This window comes from Nipponia nippon, unplaced genomic scaffold (genome assembly GCF_047370975.1).
Source record: "Nipponia nippon isolate SJK-2023a ecotype South Korea unplaced genomic scaffold, ASM4737097v1 scaffold_4, whole genome shotgun sequence".
In the NCBI taxonomy this organism is placed as follows: Eukaryota; Metazoa; Chordata; class Aves; order Pelecaniformes; family Threskiornithidae; genus Nipponia; species Nipponia nippon.
Window position 1 is genome coordinate 103,712,266 of NW_028262358.1, and position 13,813 is coordinate 103,726,078.

Here is a 13,813-nt window from a genome sequence, read left to right on the forward strand (position 1 = left end):
TTTCCCACCCAGAAATGGCAGGATGCTTAGCTCTCTCCCTTTACTTCTTCAAAGTCTCTGCAGTCTGGTATTCTTAAATAAAATCACCGTGAAAAACTTTTACAGCTCACCCTTTTTATTCTTGGGAACCAGAGAACAGACAACTCGGGGTGGTCACCATTGCTGCGGCACCAAACAGGCATTCATCTCGGATCAGAAACTGCACTTCATGACCCACCAACAGTTTGCGGAAAGTGCTGCAAACTCGTATTAACACGTGCCAGGAGTCTGAGAAACTAAAACTCTGGCCAGTATATTTGACTTTTGCTCCTATATTCCCCTTTAAAGGGCAGTGAAATATATGTATTTTCAGTAATTTTATGTATAGATTGATAGCTTGCAAGTGAAGGTTGACTTCTGATTCTTCTAGAGGGGAATATAGTATATATTGATAAGAAGTTACAAATTTGCTATACTATACTTTTTATGGTTTTAGAAGACATATTTAAAATATATCATATTAATATGACATATTAAAAACCAAGTTGTATTCATTCCTCTTTCACCCATAAAATCATAGAATGGTTTGTGTTGGAAGGGACTTTTACAGGTCATCTGGTCCAACCCCCCTGCAACGACCAGGGACACCTTTAGCTAGATTGGGTTGTTCAAAGCCCTGTCCAACCTGACCTTGAATGTTTCCAGGGATGGGGCATCTACTGCCTCTCTGGGCAACCTGCTCCAGTGTTTCACTACCCTCATTGTAAAAAATTTCTTCCTTGTATCTAGTCTAAATCTACCCTCTTTTAGTTTAAAACTATTACCCCTTGTCCTATTGCTACACGCCCTACTAAAAAGTTTGTCCTGTCTCACCCATTTTTTTTTTTTTTTAATCAGAAGCATACAAGTAATATTTAACTTTCTCAGTGTCCTCTTTCCATAAATTCAATCCAACTTCTCACCCTTTTTGACTGAATGAGTATCATTCACTAGGATTGTATTGGGTTTGCGTGGCAAGGTTTTGGTAGCGGTGGGGCTACAGGGGTGGCTTCTGCGAGAAGCTGCTAGAAGCTTCCCCCATGTCTGATAGAGCCAATGCCAGCTGGCTCCAAGACGGACACACTGCTGGCCAAGGCCGAGCCCACCACTGGCAGTGGTAGCACCTCTGGGATAACAAGGAGGAAATAAAAACTGCGCAACTGCATCCAGAGAGAGGATTGAGAATGTGAGAGGAACACCTCTGCAGACACCAAGGTCAGTGAAGAAGGAGCGGGAAGAGGTGCTGCAGGTGCCAGAGCAGAGATTCCCCTGCAGCCCCTGGGGAAGACCATGGTGAGGCAGGCTGTCCCCCTGCAGCCCGTGGAGGTCCACAGTGGAGCAGATATCCACCTGCAGCCCGTGGAGGACCCCATGCTGGAGCAGGTGGATGCCCAAAGGAGGCTGTGACCCCATGGGAAGCCCACATTGGAGCAGGCTCCTGGCAGGACCTGTGGACCTGTGGAGAGAGGAGCCCACGAAGGTTTGCTGGCAGGACTTGTGACCCTGGGGAGGACCCATGCTGGAGCAGTCTGTTCCTGAAGGACTGCACTGCATGGAAGGGACCCACGCTGGAGCAGTTTGTGACAAACTGCAGCCCGTGGGAAGGACTCGTGATGGAGAAGTTCATGGAGGACTGACTCCCATGGGAGGGACCCATGCTGGAACAGGGGAAGAGCGTGAGGAGTCCTCCCCCTGAGGAGGAAGGAGCAGCAGAGATAACATGCGATGAACTGACCACAACTCCTATTCCCTGTCCCCCTGTGCTGCTGAGGAGGAGGTAGAGGAACTGGGAGTGAAGTTGAGCCCAGGAAGAAGGGAGGGGTGGGGGGAAGGTGTTTTTACAATTCGGTTTTACTTGTCGTTATCCTATTCTGGTTTGATTGCCAATAAATTAAACTAATTTCCCCAAGTTGAGTCTGTTTTGCCCGTGATGGTAATTGGTGAGTGATCTCCTCCTGTCCTTATCTCAACCCACGAGACTTTCGTTATATTTTCTCTCCCCTGTCCGTTTGAAGAGGGGCAGTGATAGAGCAGCTTTGGTGGGCACCTGGCATCCAGCCAGGGTCAACATACCACAAAGGTACAGCTATGCAGTAAACTTCCTCAAAAGTCAACGAAAAAAAATGATCTCCAGTAAACCAAAAGCCAAGGAAATAGCCAGCAGATAAATCCCTTCAACTTCTAAAGATCATTCAGGATGAAGCAGCATATATTAACCAGAAAGTTAACATCAGAACAAATGCGTTAATTGCTTTAGATGTTTACAGCACGTAAAATAACAAATAAAGACAGAAAATTCACAAAAAAAATAGTTAGCAATAACCTAGTACTTGAATAGTCACTGATTACTCTTTGAATTCCTCTATGAGAGGAACATGATTACCAAAGATAGCAGTTTACCTGTGGGCATGTTTAAGTGATCTGTGGCCTGCATTAGACTCCGTTCAGACACATTAGATGTCTGAGGTCTTTTGAGCGTTTAGGGTTCCCACCCAGAGCACAGCATATTTTATATGTGGGGAAACTGAGGTACAGAAGTAACAAGACTCACCCACGAACATATAAGCAAACTTGTGACAGAGCAAATACTAAAATTCAGGAGCCCTTAAACTTGATGTTCATTTCCCCTGGTGCATAATAAATGCGTTACTTATAGCTATCTTGGAAAAAAAAAAACACAGAAGAGAAAAAGACAGAAAAACCTAACAAATATCCCAGATGTGAATGCTTAATCCATTGCTTTCAGTAGTACACAACCAGAGGAGGCGAAATCAATGCATGTATCAACAGAACCATGTGGAAGAACAGAATTCCCTAGTTAACATGACATAAGGAACACAAAATTAAGGGAAGCCTCTCAACCATTTATAACCTAGGGTCATCCCCATACTACATAATACTTTTGCTGAGTTCTTTTCAGGTCTTGAATCACAGTTCTTGTTTCTTCCATTTAGCAACCTCATCTACCATTACAGTAGTTTTCATATCTTACTGTAAAAACAAGTCAAATGCTCCCCTGAAACATGCTTCAAATACCTCTTACTGAACTCCATTACACAACACAATTCTTCCAGCACAAGTAAATCAAAACCAAGAACATACAACTTCCTGTTCATGCCAAAAATGTTCCTCTTTTCATGTATTAATTCAACTTTTCAGTACTATGAATGTGTCTGTGCTTCTGCACATAGACCAACTGGGAAGAAGAGGAGAATGGCAATAGCCTACCAGAAACAGCATATGGATCTAGTAGGGAAGAACTTCATCTTGCATCTTTCTGCAAATGTTTCTACAGAAACATGTGCCTCAGAACCGTCCAGTTGGGATGCCAGAGACTCATACTCACAGACTGTCAAGCAAGACTAACTCCAATGCATGAAACAGGACTTTGCCTGATTTGCTCAGAGAAATGTAACCCGATAAACATGCTATTTTCTTCTGAAGACTGAGAATATGAAACGTTTTCTGCTTTAAATATCATTACAGGAAGCAAACACAAGTTGTAATTGCACTCCACTAGGAAACAATATTAGAACCATACAAATAAAGGACTCTGCCAAACAGCTGAAACTTCAGTCCTTCTCCATGTTCATAACTAAAAGAACTCAGTCTACTTTTGGTGCTAGGGGAGAACAACAGGAATAAGGCAAAAGCACATCAAGGACAGAAGCAGCATAGCAGAATATGCTCTAGGAAAATTTTCCTGCTCTCCCCCCACACCCTCAGGCCGCACAGTTTCTCCTGCCAAAAGTCAAAGGACTTAAAAAAATAAAGAGACATGAACTTAACCAACCCTAAATGTGTTCTCCTCTAGAATTCAGAGACAAAAGACTAGTATGCAAAGCAGAACTGGGTAGAAAACTGCAAATTGATATTTTGCCAAGTGAAAACGACCTTAGAAGCATGCCCTTGATTTAGAGGTACTCATAAAACCTTTCAACCTTTCAGCAGTTGCGTATTATGGCCTGTACGAGATGAATTCAAATTCAGCTATTAATTTCTCTATAGCACCCAAAGTAAAGTTTGCATCTTTAAACTATACTACCTTTCTTGCAGTGTTGTAGAAAGCTGAAAGCACCATTTGAATTTAGCCAATAATAAATAGTGAGATATGCTTATGACAGTTGCCTCCTCAGAAAAAGGATTTTGGCAGAGAAAAAAAGTACCATGATAAGAGAAATGTAACTAATAACAAACAATCCTCACAAGGACAAAACCAGAACCCATCAAAAATACTTGCTAATCACAGCAGTAATGTGAGAATATCAGCCTCACAGAGGTCAAATACTTAACCTGGTGTGCTGCAGAAAGAAAACAACTTTTCTCAGTCCTCCAGAAATGGAAGAGGTGGCCTCCCTACTACTTAATACTTTTACACAGAATCATCATTACTCTGTATCTCTCCAGTTCCTACAAATTGGAAATGAGAGCTGAAAGTAAGGTCTGAGACATGGTTCTACATCACGGAAGCAGGATTTTGCCTGCACCATCCCAAATTGTTCATGATCATTAGATGTCATTAAAACCACATTCTGTGAGGCCACTGGGCTTTCACCACAGCAGTTCTTTGGTATACTTTGAAAACAGAGGGAAACATAACATATCTTCATTGATGATCTAGATGAGGGGATCGAGTGCACCCTCAGTAAGTTCGCAGATGACACCAAGTTGGGTGGAAGTGTCGATCTGCTGGAGGGTAGGAAGGCCCTACAGAGGGACCTGGACAGGCTGGACCGATGCGCCAGGGCCAACTGCATGAAATTCAACAAGGCTAAGTGACAGGTCCTGCACTTGGGTCACAACAACCCCATGCAACGCTACAGGCTTGGGGAGGAGTGGCTGGAGAGCTGTCTGGCAGAAAAGGACGTGGGGGTGTTGGTTGACAGCCACCTGAACATGAGCCAGCAGTGTGCTCGGGTGGCCAAGAGGGCCAATGGCATCCTGGCTTGTGTCAGGAATAGTGTGGCCAGCAGGACCAGGGAGGTGATAGTGCCCCTGTACTCGGCACTGGTGAGGCCGCACCTCGAGTACTGTGTTCAGTTTTGGGCCCCTCACTCTAAGAAGGACATCAAGGTGCTGGAACGTGTCCAGAGGAGGGCAATGAAGTTGGTGAAGGGTCTGGAGCACAAGTCTTATGAGGAGCGGGTGAGGGAGCCAGGGTTGTTTGGTCTGGAGAAGAGGAGGCTGAGGGGTGACCTTGTTGCTCTCTACAACTACCTGAAAGGAGGTTGTAGCGAGGTAGGGGTCGGCCTCTTCTCCCTAGTAACAAGTGATAGAACGAGAGGAAACGGCCTCAAGTTGCACCAGGGGAGGTTTAGGTTAGACATTAGGAAAAACTTCTTCACCAAAAGGGTGGTCAAGCATTGGAACAGGCTGCCCAGGGCAGTGGTTGAGTCTCCATGCCTGGAGGTATTTAAAGAATGGATAGATACGGTCCTCGAGGACATGGTATAGATGGACTTGGCAATGATAGGTTAACGGTTGGACTCGATGGATCTTAAGGGTCTTTTCCAACCTTGACGATTCTATGATTCTATGATAACTACGATGGCTGCAAAGTCATGCAGTTTCAGGCAGAGAATGACAATATTTTGCTGGTAGTGCTTTGTAATTTGTTGTAAATACCCAACAGTCTCACCAACGATGTGATACTACCATGATAAAGATTATGTCATCATGACCTATAAAATGCAGCATCTTGGTGGATGCAAATAAACAAGCAACAGTGAACTATTACACAAAGTCTCATCAGTCCTTTCCCTCTGCAGGAAGGCTGTACTTTCTGAGCTTCTGTAATCCTTAGCAGCCAAGATAACTGGAACTAAGGGGGCAACTCTACAGAATAACTAACACAATTAGGTGTGTATTCAAACTTGTCTGTACAGGCCAATTCGGACAAGTCTGCGTTCAGAGTAATAGCGCAGACACAGCAGTAGATGCAAGTAGCAAGGCTACGCTCTTCTTCTTTCATGACTGATTATATTCAATTTAGTTGGATCACTTGGCAGAAATGGTAGATTAAAGCTCAGGGAGGATTTATTCATTTGTATAACCAGTATCCTTCATATTCTTTCTAATTCTTATATTCGATCCCTTTTATTAGGAGAAGACTCAATTAATACAACAATCAGAGCTCACCAAGAGAACAATTAGTTGAGCTCATCTTTTACCTACTGAGTACCATTTACCCTGAAGGTTGAGACTACAAACGATGCACAAAGTAATTTCATTTTTTTGTGACGTTGTCACCAAACATCATGAAACAGAAACCTCAACGCCAAGAGGTTCAAGTAGGTTCTACAGGACTGTTTGGGTAGGGGTTTTTCTTTCTCTCCTTATGCTCCACTTCCCCATCTGATCTTGCTGACTGGGAAGGATTTGACCTAATCAGCTGTGAAGCTGCTGCACAGTCGCAGTGGGAATATTCAACAAGCTGTTCCTCCCACACTCACCTATGACAGGGACCCCCAGTTCTAAGGAATATGCTCCTTTATATACATACCTCTCAGGGTCATGCATACAGCAGCTGGTAAATTTTAACATAAGAGCTTTAATCTCATTGTCTAAGTAGCCCATTAATGCTTACAAGGAGTTACAAGAATGAAGTCATCCTTGAAATTGAGACATAAATACTTATAAAAATTTACTATGGCTATTTACAAAGGGAGGAGCAAGAAGACCTGACAATAACCATCCTGGAGAATATGGGGGGTATTTAACACTGCAGCTGCACCTCAGACAGTTCCGAAGTATAACATTTATGTCTCCTTACAGCACAATAGCGGGAAAATTCATGAGGCCAAGGGTGCAATATTAAATAAATGTAGTGTGAAATAATGCCCAGAGCTAGCACTGAAACCCATGTAAATTATGGTCCATTAATAAGGATCACAATCTAGATATATTAAATGCACTTAAAAATACAATATTTTGGCAAAATACAGGATATAAAATAACTCATTATATATGAAAGGCTAGCTACTGAGTACTCTTGAAATTCATACATCTCTTGAGGGGAGTTGGCAGGCCTGTAGGAAGGAATAACAAGCACAGAAAGAACTTGCAAACTTCAGAGCTTGAGGTCATTTTTGGAGAGAGGCTAGGAGGAAACTACCAATTGGCATATTGTTTCAAAAACATTAATTAAAATTAAAATTGAAGATTTTTTCTGAAGCACTTGTTACCATGTTTGAAGGGTGGCATACTATGGGCTTGAGAGAAGTAACTTCTACCCTGCAGTAACCACTTGTGCCCAGACTCTTATTCCACAGCAATGGGGTGGCTGGTCATTTTTATTGAGAGAAACTTCCTTGCCTTAACTATGGAATAAAGAACATATGCATGACCAGCTACCATGGGACAGCTGGCACACCACACCAAAACCACCTTTTTGCATGCTTACACACATTCATGCTTTAAAACTCTTTATGCATACATGCATAAAACTAAACCAGGACAAATAAAAGTAATTTGTGTTGCAAGGCAGGAGACTGGCTATCGCTTTATGGATCCTCAGTTTCCAAAGAAAGCGGTTATATTACTGTTCATGTTACAGAAGTCTTCATGCACAAAATGCTTTCCTTTGTTTTCAGCAGTCCATTGACATTCAAACATGGATTTTAACAACAAAGTCTGTAAAAGTCAATAACTCCTGTCACTTACTTGGCTTAGAGTTAATGACGACATTTTCGGCAGAGTGCTGGGGTGGAAACCTGCAGTTCTCTCCTTGGCCCTCGCTGCTGCCATACTCTATGACTTCCACTTGTCCTAGCGGTACGCTCCACTTCAATAAATACCTCTGGCCAGTTGTCACAGTGCCACTGCTTTCATAGGAAGAGCTGGAAGATGCACAAATTATTGCTGTGACAAGCAACTATCTTTCATGGCATCTTATTTATTATTTTAGCTTCTAAAATCTGCTGTTTATCAGTCTCAGTACCATGCACAACTTTAAACAAATACATGCATCGGGCTGACTTTTGTGACTAACCTTTCCTGTGAGTGCAAAGAGCAGCTATGCAGGTGCAGATAATCTTGTTTACAAACAGCATAGGACTGACAACAACAGTCCCTACATTTCTATAACAAAACATAAATGACCATCTTTTAAGATCAATGTGCATTTTGACATCCTTATGCAAGTGCTTAGGGTGATACTGTGGCTCCATCTTTTCCTAATTCTTTTGGATCATGCTGTCTTTCAGGACAGTACTTGAAACGGTGAGAGAAAGAAGTGCTACATGTAGGGAAATATGGATAATGTGACCTTTGAATGACTACTGGCAGCAGGCAGGGCAAGGTAACCTCCCAAGGGCTGACAAGCTAACATTTCTGCTGAGCCCCACAGCCCGGGATGTTCTTTACAGCAGACCTTTCCAACTGCTGTGGCTTCTGAGAGCAATCCCACGTGAGCTGCTGCTGCTGCTAAAGGCAGCGTGTATCACAACAGGCATTTCAGAGGAAACAGCATGCTGAGGAAGATCACTTGGAATAGAAATGGCATTAATACTCCTTTGCCTTTTTTTCCCTCATTCCTGTATTCACATTCAAGCACATATAACAACACTTATAATAAGGGACAGAGGAGATGTTAAAGTGAACAGAAAAGGTTTACTTCACAGAAAGCATGACTGAAATAGAGAAGTTAAATGCTTGGGAGAAATCAGCAAAATGTATTTATTGCAAACAGTACCTGAATGCTGACATTCAGCTACTCAGCCACCTATTCACAACACAGCCATACTTTTGTTTCACTGAAGAGGCAAGTATGAACAAAACCCACAAGTGCCACAGCTTAAGTAAATATTTATAAACTCTTGATCTAGTTCAGAAGAAAGAAAACAAGACAAGGCAGGACACAGCTGTTCAGTCACTAGGGACAGCATCCACCCCGTCAACTTCTGCTACTTAAAAGTTAGGTACCCAGTTAGAGACGGTCATGTAGACTACATGTGAAGAAGGACCTTCTGAGGGTCACGTACTCTGTAGAAATACATGACTTTTGACAGCTATATAAAATTGGTCCGGAACCAATGGTTCCCAGGTTCCTGGAACATCTGACTTTTTCTGTGAAGGTTGGACAAAAGGTGGTTAAGAAAAGTGAGCTGATACATACTGCACAGCTAAGTGTCAAGTTTCTGAAGAAGTCTACAGCTCCACAGTAAACCTCTAGGCATGCACCTTGAAAACCACTGCTATAACAGAAACCGAGCTTAGGTAAGATGCCTAACTTCTATACAGCTAAAATGAAGAGAAATGAAGCTCATCCTATGTGATCCCAACAGGCAACTGGTACGTTCTATAGCACACACTTATTTTGAACCAAAAATGCCAGACTGGATGCAGGTGTCTTATGTGAAACTGGCAGTGATTTCCTTCAGTCCATAACTATATTTTGCATGACAGAGGTAGTTCCTTCTGCACTAAAAATCTAAGAGCAGTCCATGAATTAATGAAGGAATTCTGAATCCACACACACAGCTTGCAGGTGGACCCCAAGGAAGTCACAAAACCTTTTTTTACTAGTGAAGAAAGCTAGAAATGCATTCAACTATTCTAAACCCCCATTGTTACATAAATAAATGGGTCGGAAAGCAAACCTTAACTGCTAGAGAAAACAGTAACTAAACTTTTTCAGAGTTAGCAAACCCCCATGACACATACATGCCCAATTACCATCCCAAAGGAGGTTGCTCAGAACCAGTTAATGCCCATGGGAACAACAGTGCTGTTAGTGATAACCAGTACTGTTGACTTAATAAGGAACCCAGAGATTTGGCATAATCATGAACTTTTCACATGAAAACCAAAAACAGAATGCACCTTGCCACTTCAGGGACAATTACAAAAAAATCTAAGACAATGATGTCATGGAAAAGATAAAATGGTTAAAAGCAATTTTCTCCTAAACAATCATAAGGAAATATCCAGGTGTTACTATAAACTGTAAAGAAGAAAAAAGTCGCAATTCCTATGACAACTGGGCATAAGCTTGTGCATTTTCTGAAGTGCAGTTATTACATGGCACTTCTCACTCACTAACATGAGACCAAGCAATCACACGATTACAAGAATATGTGCTGTATTCATACTTCAGTAATGAACTAAGATATCAACTCATATTATGCTTAAGAAAAGCTGTTCTTGGAAGATTTTAATGGTCCACATTTTCTCTGTCAGAATGTACCATCACATAAAGCAATTTATGATACAAGCAACATTTGAATGTGAGTGTGACTTTGGCATACATGGAGGTACAGTAACAGTAATAATTACAGCCAACTAAAACAGAAGGCACTATGAAAAAATGCTTTCTTCAAAGCACCTCAGCTTTAGTCCTTCAATGTTTGGTCTCAGAGATAAAAACTCTTCCCCATCTGGAACTCTGTTAGTGAGTTCCATTTTTTTTTTTTCTGGCTACATGCATTAGCTCTGTGGTTTTTTTTTTTTATATTTGCAACTCGTGTCAAGTTACGGATTTGTGTGTGTGACAGTATGAATTTACAGAAGAAGAGTAAAAAAAAAAATCCTATCTTGGCATGCCTGCACTCCGCTAAAAACTAATACACAGCAATAACTAGACACTAAAGAGCATTTCTGTCTGTAATCTCCAACTCATATAATTTTCTTACAAATTTACTCTAGAACTTCCAAACATCAGCAGGCAGTTTAGAGGACTGTAAGAAAGCTAGTTATCCATTTATTATGAGTACTGCTAGAAATCATTAGCTATAGTAAAAACAACAATAAAAAAAAATTTCAGTAAGTGTCATTTATTCCAGCTGAAGCTTGAATGAACATTTAAAAAATATGAATCAACCCTTACCGAATATTTACTGTTGCACACATCAGCACATCATTTAACATGAAAAGTCGTCGTTCTTTGGTTTTGATAATTTCTCCTTTGTCATTGTAAACAGTCTCAACCATATCATCGGTCCGTATGAGGTATCTGTTTCCACTGCTGAGTAGCTAGATTTTAAAAACAATCAACATTGTATATTATACATGGTACATCTAACATTCGGTGCAAAAAATAAAAGAAAATAAAACGGGTTATCACTTGCCATCCTAGTACCAGTGCTCACAGGTAGATTTGTCAAGTGAATTAAGCCTCTCTACTGATTTGCTTTTCATTTAGAGAAACAGTAACTTCTGCTGCCAGCAATATGGCCTGCAGGGGTTTTTGTTCTTAATATGGAATGTAACTGCTCTGAAAACCTTCCACACTGATAAAGGTCCCCTGGAGAAAAAAAAGTCACAGCTTCCACAATTTCTGTTGTTTCCTCCCCTCATCCCTTTTTTCACAGCCCACTGAAGCGCCATGCGTGGTCCCAGAGGGGGAAGTCAGGGTGGGAGGAGGAAGCGCTGAGGAGGGCGGCTGGCAGGCTTCCACAGGCTGCCGACAAAATAACATGTACAAAAGATGTACGGCATGTAAACTGCTCCTGCCATTTCCCTTCAAGGGCTGAGGATCAGCACTGTGTGCAAGCATGAACGGATTCCTCACAGGTCAAATACACCTCCGTAGTGGCCAAGGGAACAAAATGGCCTGTAACTCCCCCGTTTCCTATCCATCCACCTCCTTCGCCACCTGTTTCACCCTGCCTGGCATTGGTCCAAAACTATTAAGCCACGAGGCACACAGGGCCCTACATAATTTGGATTGACTCTCTGGATATATCTCAATTTGTTCCCCTGGTGCAGAACGTACAAGATTTTACAGTTTATATAGACTAACAAAAGGAAACCTGTACCACCTCTTAAAAAGTACATTCTGTGTCTTCAACTCCTTCAACCATTTGTAGATGATTAGTAGCTGCTTCAAGAAGCAGGAGTATGAAAACTAGGAAGTAAAATGTCTGAATCCATCTTCTAATGCACTTAGAATGAATGAAGAACATACACGAACTGTATGACAATAAATTCAGTATCCCATTTCTTATAAATAGCCTAAAACAAGTGTGTTCTGGTTGACTACTTTCTTTCCTGAAGACCGTATTTTTATGCATCACAAACAAAAATACTCCTTGCGCTCTTTCAGCACGTCCCCATTACTCCATCCCAGAATGAGTCCAGTATAATCACCCGTGACTTCATGAAAGCAATAATTGCGGTATTTGTGCCCCATCTCATGGGAAAGGAGGAAACATGTATGATGCAAATAAGACAAGCATAAAGATATCCACAGTACAGATAGCTACTGACAAACTCAAATGAAGATTGTTACTTCCTTCCTACTGAATGTCTTCTACAGCTCTTTAAAGACATTTCTATTGAATGATACGAATACATGAATGAAATAGACTGAGATGTTCCTTAAAACAAGGAAGATGTTGGACACATTCAACAGCGTATCTTGAACTGCTCCATAGTCAGAAGCACTGCAGTATAAGGAACTGATTCCTTCCTTTATACAGGAGTAATTCCTCAATTCCAGGACAAATTCAAAATTCAATTTTTAATTTATCAGAAGATGTGCATGAGACTTTACTACAGGACAAGGAAACAGCTTTATCTATACACTGCCAAAGATCACTAATAGTGCTGCTGCTATTTCAGCATGTCGCCCGCTCCAGCACACAGTGGTTTAACCAGTGAGCCTGTTCAGCCCTGGAGGTAGCTCATATCTCACACCTACCACTAGGAATGACCCCACAGAAAAACCTCTGGCATCTCTTTGGTGTCTGTTCTAAAGATTGCTCAAGGCCCAGAAACTAATAATATACTAACTCTTCCATCACACATTCTTACTTCCTAACCTTGTTCAGATAACGTTCGTTCATTGCTTTTGCTATTTGTTTTATTTCACAGCGCTGATCTGCATCCCTTTTCCTTTCATTTAACTTCTCTGCCAGGGTTTCCAGTTCTGTAAGAGCCATCTGTAGAGGTAATCTGTCGGGATGTCCTTTATTAGTGTTCTTCAACATATCCTGAGGGGAAGTGATAAAACAAGCAAACAAACAAAAATTTAAAAATCAGATTTAATTTCAAAGTCAAGTTCAGAAGATTACAGGATGTGATGTTATATGCAACGTTCTTTAACCAAGTACTACTAAAGGACAAGAGCGATGGACACCTAATGAATATTCAGACAGCACATCGCTTATTTTCCCCAATACCTTAATAGTTCTTAAAAAAGATACTGAGTGGGGTCACGTACTGCTTATTTACAGGAAGAAAGTACAGCAAAAGGAACTTGAAAATACAGGTAAAAAATGCAAATGTAAAGGTAAATTAAAAAATGCACATAATATTAAGCACAATTTGAAAATCAACATTATACTATAATATGTAGGTGTCTGTAAACAATGATTTAAAATTAAACTTTTCTGATATTACTATCATAATAATATTGCATTACCTTTATTACTCTTATTATTCCTCACTAAAACACGGACAGCACGCTCATCCCAAAGTAGGAGACATTACTTCATGGAGGTTGCAAGAGCCTCTAAAAATCCTTCCCTTTTGTAGGCATGCAGTGGAACAATTTGAATGAAATTTTTGCTTCTTTCCCACAGCGCTTAAAAATCCCTACGTATTCACTACGGCTTCCTGCTGCAATAAACTCCATTTCTTCTGCTAACTCAAAAACTCTCACCATGACTAGCTACCCACGTGCTCCCCCCACGACTACCTCTGCTCCTTTTCCCACAGTAATTCCTGGACCTGCATCCCAAAGCCTGTCCTCTGTGGCACCTGCAAAACACAGCTAACTCGTAGCGCTCGCTGCAATAGACCTGCCGTGGCCTGGAAGGAGTTACAAAGAGCATTAAATTGGTCTGGAGCAGGT

The 13,813-nt window shown here is 41.4% G+C and overlaps 1 protein-coding gene across 14 annotated transcripts in view; it reads right to left on the reverse strand.

The window, feature by feature from the left end:
* Nucleotides 1–13,813, reverse strand: part of ARHGEF10 (Rho guanine nucleotide exchange factor 10) — a 127,299-nt gene that overhangs the window by 55,326 nt on the left and 58,160 nt on the right. For all 14 annotated transcript variants that reach the window (XR_015708215.1, XM_087774734.1, XM_087774731.1 and 11 more), the window contains 3 exons: nucleotides 12,780–12,950; nucleotides 10,844–10,989; nucleotides 7,681–7,856 (listed from right to left, as the gene is read on the reverse strand). Coding sequence is in view for 13 of the 14 variants with exons in the window: in XM_087774734.1 (XP_087630860.1) it covers nucleotides 7,681–7,856; nucleotides 10,844–10,989; nucleotides 12,780–12,950 (493 nt within the window). In the remaining variant the exon portion in view is untranslated. The remainder of the gene's footprint in view (nucleotides 1–7,680; nucleotides 7,857–10,843; nucleotides 10,990–12,779; nucleotides 12,951–13,813) is intronic.